Source organism: Gadus macrocephalus, chromosome 23 (genome assembly GCF_031168955.1).
Source record: "Gadus macrocephalus chromosome 23, ASM3116895v1".
Classification (NCBI taxonomy): domain Eukaryota; kingdom Metazoa; phylum Chordata; class Actinopteri; order Gadiformes; family Gadidae; genus Gadus; species Gadus macrocephalus.
Window position 1 is genome coordinate 3787132 of NC_082404.1, and position 6633 is coordinate 3793764.

Below are 6633 nucleotides of genomic sequence, written 5' to 3' on the forward strand. Positions count from 1 at the left end.
GTGAGACCAGGTTGCTTTGGAGGCAGTGTTTCTGTAGGAAGTTATCGATTAAAGGGGTCCTGAGTGGTGGTTAGAACACAATTTCTTTGGTGTTAAAACGAATGATAAGAAACAGAATGGATGCTGACTAAACTGTTGATTTCTCGGTAGACATTCAGGAAAAATAAGCCAATCAATATACCTTATATTTGTCCATAAACCCTGGTGGGTGGCTGGGCAGTGTTTTTCTTCTTGTTGTGAAGTGAAGTATCTTGACCAACGAAGGCTACGTCCATGCTGCCTTCAAAACCTGCTTCGTCGGAGGCACCTCTGCAGGGAGTGTATTTTTTGTAAATATTTGATCGAGACATACCTTGATGCCCCTGCTCAACATGAGCTCCAACCTTAACCTCAACTACAGAAAAGGCTGTTTGTCAGTAGGACACAATGAGACCCATATGAGGCTTAGGAAAATATTACATTTGAAGATAGTTTCAGCAATTATTTTCTGTTTCTACACATTATGATAAAGATTCAGATAATTTTTTCTCATAATCGTTGTTCAGTAAATATATGTGATGTCTAGTTTTCTAGTTAATACAACGTTTATCCATGGTTAGGGTCAGGGTAAGCATGCTGCCGGCAGCACCCTTTCAGCAGAGACTCAAGACTTCTCAGAGCTATCCCAAGGCACCCCAATGGTTGATTGGTATAATGGCCCTAGTTCCTATCTCTATCCAGAGAATTCCATACATGTATTGCTGCCTTTTATTTCCAATGCGTTTCAATGGCACATGTGATTATGCTTTGTGAGTCACTTCCTTTAGGGCTATACCCCCCAAATGTATCATCCTATATTTCCACGAGGGCCTCTTTCATATACAGTAAGAAACCTCTGATCTCTAGCTCACTCTCCTTGACCCCTAGGTCACTTACTTACTGCATCTCTTCCTGTAGAGCTAGACCCTCCAAATGTATCATTTTAGTACCCAAACTTTGAAAAGTTATAAATTTGTCTGGACCAGCTTTTGAAACAAAATAATTGCAGCTGAATTCCAACCTTGTTTCTTCCATGGTGTTTTGTGCTGATTTATTTATTTCATAATTGAGATTAGCTTATAGATCTCGATGAAAAATCAATCTGATGAGTTTGATTGGCTATGAAATCAGGCCTTCTATATCCATGTATGTATTTATTTGGTGCACATGTATTTATTATTAGTTATTACACACTTACACAGTACCATAAGCTAAAATACCATCAAATTCCCATCTGGGATTCGCTATTTTTCTTCCGCCAAACTTAACATTGCAGAAATATCTTCCGGATATTTAAAACATTGGCAGCTTTGGGTGTGAAAAACTGAGAAGGGATCAGGGGAAGCTGTTAGGTAGCTAATGTAGTGTCATCCTTCCCTTGGTCTAAGGTGGGGAACATTCACTGTAGCTAAGGCATTTATCACAAACATTTTCTGCAAAGATGTTTTTTTAGTAATTGAATAACATTTTCCACTAATAGGATTGAATTAAATATAATTAAAAATAATCATTAAATAATATTTGCTTTCACTTTATATATGCTATGATTTGAACATGCCTCTTTTTTCCTTCAGAGATTATTTGATATCTGATTTAAGAAGCTGTATCTGTGTAATGAAAAGGAATGCCCTTTCAGATTTGTACCAACCCTTATTTTCTCTAAATTGAATGGATGACTGAAGCTAACATGCTATGCTCCTTGATTAGCATCTCATGTGTTATCTCCAGAGCAACGTTGTTATTCGCTAATTGGCTTCTTCCATCCCCACTGTATTGGTATCATGTAGGATTAGACAGCAGGAGGGAAATGAGGGAATATGCATTCCTTATCAACCACATGAACCCCTGGTAACCCTAGAACAAATTAATGAAACTCATAAGCACTGTTAAAGTTTAATCAATTGTTTATGCGTAACTGGGTACATGACAAACATGGCAAACATATTGTTTTTCATCTAATGAAATGAAAGGGCAGTATTTGCCTGAAAGGAGTGTTGGTTATGGATCTAGACAAAGACTTCCTGAACATTTGCTTTTATCTATTAGGCAAAGTTTATAACGTTCTGTCATGTTTTTTGCTTAGTTATTTGTTTTAGATGTACCTGCAGTTCATTTATGAGGAATTGAGACATTATTTGATACATTACTGAAATGAAAATCAAAGCAATATCGGGTTCAGGAAACAAGTGTGCTGTAGCTAAACAATCCAATTGTGTTTAAGTCAGTTGTCACCTATATTTTTTAAAACCGCTCTATATTTTGATATATATTTTGTAAAACTGCTATTTCTTACCGGTAACTATCTTAATTATTTCAGACCCTGTGTGTGTTTAGTACTCCTAGGACTCAAGGCACTAAACAGCGTCCCTGTAACCAGGCAGAAAGCCCTTCTTTGGGACTTGTGTCCACCTCACCAAATGGGCCGCTGTATAACACTGGGTGACATTTGGTGGAATCTCGATGAAACATTTGAAAGTATCCCTAAGGATTAAACCCCTCCTCCAGCCCGCTAGAAGGTGACTGGTTAGCGACATGACTGCACGTGTTTCCTCCTCCTCTTGCTCCTCCACGCTGCCCACTCACCTCCTCACTCTGCTCCCTGTCTCCTCACTCTGCTCCCTGTCTCCTCACTCTGCTCCCTGTCTCCTCACTCTGCTCCCTGTCTCCTCCTCTCTGCTCCCTGTCTCCTCACTCTGCTCCCTGTCTCCTCCTCTCTGCTCCCTGTCTCCTCCCCTCTCCTCCCTCAGCCCGGGTGTGTGACCAGGAGTTGCTGCGCTGTCAGAACGGGGGCCTGTGCCAGGACCACCAGCGCTGCCAGTGCGCCGGGGGCTACTCGGGGGTCCTGTGTGAGAAGCACCGCTGCGAGGCGGAGCTGGGCCCCGGCTGCGACGGAGGGACGGGCGTCGACTCTGGCCAGGCTCCTCCCCCCTCGGCCCCGAGGCCCCTCCTGGTCCTCGTGATGACCACCGTGATGATGTCGGTGACGACGATGATGATGATAATGGATGCTTGAGGCGTGACTACAGGGACCCCCCCCGACCCCCCCACCCCACCCCACCCCACCCCACCCCACCCTGTCCGCACCCTTCCCCTCCCCCCGGCCGGCCAAGCGACATGCGCACGCTAGCAGTATCCCCCCTATTCCTCCCCTTCCCCCCCCGGTCCTCTCTCCTCTCTCTGCCTCTTAATGCTCCACCTTAAAGGCGAGTTCGCCCTTCTTTCTGCAGGGGGAGGGCGAGGCAGCCAGGAGAGGCCGTTTTTGTCGCGTCTGCTTCGCCCGGGCGCAGGGGACTCACAGACAATGAGTTGAACGTGCCCAGCCGATGAGCACAGCGACAACAAATAAACTCTATGTTTGAGTTGAAGAAGAATATATCGATAAAGTATATATATATATAGATAAATATAGAATGGAAATAATGCAAATGATGAAGACAAAAGAAAAAATGAGAGTGAAAACAAGCAACCGAGCAACGCTTGCATCGACGTACGGAGACGTGTGAGACTTGGGAGCCGTACCCACTACTGGTGTCCCTCGGTCTGGGGACAGGGATGACTGGAGAGCTAAAGACTTCTGCGCCTCCTCTGTGATCCACACGCCTGCAGTAAGGTGCTGCCAATCAGCTGCGGGGAACTAGCCCTCCTCTCCAAACGCTTGTGTGGAAAAATACATCGGCTGGACTGCTTCTGGTGTCAGCTACATGCCCCAGATCTCCTCGAAACGAATGATAGACTGAAACATAATGTCTATAAATAAGATAAAACATGGAAAACAATGGAAACAAGATTATATGAAAAGAAGGATGAAAGCATTCTCTGCTGTCAGTGCATTGTGGATATAAGGAAAACCAATCCGGATCGCCACTTTGTGCCGTGTTGAAATTCCTTCTCACGTCAAGTCTCTCGTTTGTACTCTTTCCACCTTTCACCTTCTCTCTCTCTCTCTCTCTCTCTCTCTCTCTCTCTCTCTCTCTCTCTCTCTCTCTCTCTCTCTCTCTCTCTGTCTGTCTGTCTGTCTCTCTGTGTGTATCTGTCTCTCTCTCTCTCTCTCTCTCTCTCTCTCTCTCTCTCTCTCTCTCTCTCTCTCTCTCTCTCTCTCTCTCTCTCTCTCTGTCTCTGTCTCTGGGTATCTCTCGCTCTCTCTCTGTATCTCTCTGTCTCTGTGACGTTGTCTCTTTCTTTCTCCTCCTCCTTCTCCTCTTGCTCGTGTCCTAACCGCCCCCACCCCAGCCCTTTACCTCTCGGAGCCCCTTCGACCCCTGCCCCCCACCACCCCAAGCTGCCAATGACCTGTGCTATTGTAGATGTTAATATGTAGACCCTTTGTCAGTTGAAAAGTTGATTTCCTTTTATTTCTTCTTCTTCTGGGTCCAATGTGGTGACGCACGAGCTCCCACCACAACTCCACCCCCCAGATCCCCCCCCCCCCTCCCCCGTGCGCGCTTTACTCCTTAAAAAAGATTGACTGACTAAACATGAAACGCTTTTTCTTACGTTTTCTCTCGGCGCCAGAACGTTCCTTATGGAAATCGATCCAAAAGATGAGTGTTCACCCAAAGCAGATGAGAAGCGCAAAGTAAAATGATTTGCTGTAAGTTCTTAATGGAGAAAAAATAAAAAGATCTGTAGTTCTTTTTGTATCATTGCCAAACTGTGATAGCAAAACCAGGCAACGTCCAGTGTAACCAATGAAGATGGAATGTAAACGCATATCAAATTGTTTCATTTATTGTTTTGTTTTTTTGTCATTCGTTTCTGCTTATTTCTATGTTGGAACAATGTCGGTATGTTTTTTTTTGTTTGTGCAGTTGATTTCCCTTTGTATTGGCAAAGTGCTGGCATCAAAGAATATTAGTTTACATATACAATATCAATACAGTGTAATGAAATCCCACCAAAGGATGTAAAACATGTTTTCTCGTTGCTTTAACACTCGAGAATTTAAGTGAATAAAAACATTGAAAACATCACCGGCCATGGAAATGTCTTCATTACAACATGACTTTTTTGTCAGTTAAGCTTTTAAGGGTTAAATTATATTTGATTAGCATTACTTCATACGATTTTCACGGTATTTGTTGTATTTATTATAATTGATCAGTCCTAAAAGACAACATGCATGACTCATAGAATATATGAGTAAAAGATTATATTGGCTTAAGAAATATTGAATTCCTTTTTTTTTTATCTAGCAATCTAGAATTTAGAATCTAGAACCTTACCTAGAAATCCATGTGTATGATTCAATTCAATATCCAACATTTTTCTTATATATAAGACCTTTGAATGGTCCTAGTCAACATATTGATATCTTTAGGCCTCATTCTGAAAACTCCTTAACTCTGAATTAAAATGGGTTGATTTTTGAACAAAATAAGAAACACTGAAAATTGGTCCGGAATGATGTAAACATGTATTTTGCAATAGTGCTGATAATTCGCTAAACTAAGAGCTGTGACATAGACTTCCTGCTAAGAATCATGCTGAGAAACCTAGCCTTGCGCCACGGAAATTCTTGGTTATATATCTGGCCTTCTTACCGCCAATTCAATCCACTCAAGCATTATTTCAGTGGCATTCATTGACGGTGGTAGTCAATACAATATTTTTTAGTTTCATCGTCTTCTGCAGAGTTTGTGTCGAAGGTTTATATAATGGAGCTTGTCAGAGACTAGGCAGTTCATCCATAACATAGAATAATACAATTTGTCTAAGGTTGAAACCCCGCTCCACCACTGTCTCCCTTTATATATTCTGTGTGTGTTTCGTTTCCTAAAGTTCCTGACTTTATTGTGACACCAAGGCCTCACATGTGTTTGCGCTCTTATCTCTCCCTATCACAGATGAAGGCTGTTGACTGACTGCACTACCGCAGCACGTTTAGAAACTCCTGGAAAGTTTATTTTTGTCTGAGAACTGACATGAGGGTGGTGCAATACATGGGAGCGAACTGCTATTCAATGATAATATTTGCATAGCACTTTTCTGAATTGATTGACTTCTTTAGATAGAAAACCTAATTCAAAGGAGATATGATAGATGTGACGACGGGCAGGAGGCGGGGCTGAGAGAGCCATCAGATAATGTGGGTGTGGCCTGCAGGCATCATAAGGTGAACCACATCTTCAGCTATTCACTCTGCCCCAACAGCAGTATTCTTCTGGTTTTGGGCCTTATAGTTGTTGTTTTTTGCCTTTAGGCGTGAAGACATTTGCCATGCGTCGATATTTGTGTCTACATGTGCATGTCTGTGTGTCTATATGTGTGTCTACATGTGCGTGTCTTCAAGTACATGTGTGTGTCTCCATATGTCTACATGAAAAGTGTGGTGTGCCTCAGGGATGGGGATCACTCAAGGTCACTGGCTTTCCATGGTCTGTCGAAGGGTCCCAGAGTCACTCTGTCTCCGGTACAGGTGTGTCCAAACCGCACGCAGAATTAAAACAGAGCTGATGCGTGTCCAGGGAGAACCATCCCAGAGGTATATCAGCTGGCTGAAGAGTCCACACAGACCCCTCCAGGATTGTGGGCCCTTACACAGATGAGCTGTGTGTGAACATGGCTGATGTGGAAGTGTTAAGGACGGTGGTTAACAGTTGGTCTTCTTACCTCCAG

General features: G+C 43.1%; 1 protein-coding gene across 4 annotated transcripts in view; it reads left to right on the forward strand.

Annotated features, from left to right (window-relative positions):
- Nucleotides 1–4988, forward strand: part of ntng1a (netrin g1a) — a 113598-nt gene extending 108610 nt beyond the window's left edge. For all 4 annotated transcript variants that reach the window (XM_060044961.1, XM_060044963.1, XM_060044964.1 and 1 more), the window contains one exon: nt 2766–4988. In XM_060044961.1, the coding sequence (XP_059900944.1) occupies nt 2766–3031 (266 nt within the window). In that variant the 3' untranslated portion in view covers nt 3032–4988. The remainder of the gene's footprint in view (nt 1–2765) is intronic.
- Nucleotides 4989–6633: the final 1645 nt, after the last annotated feature.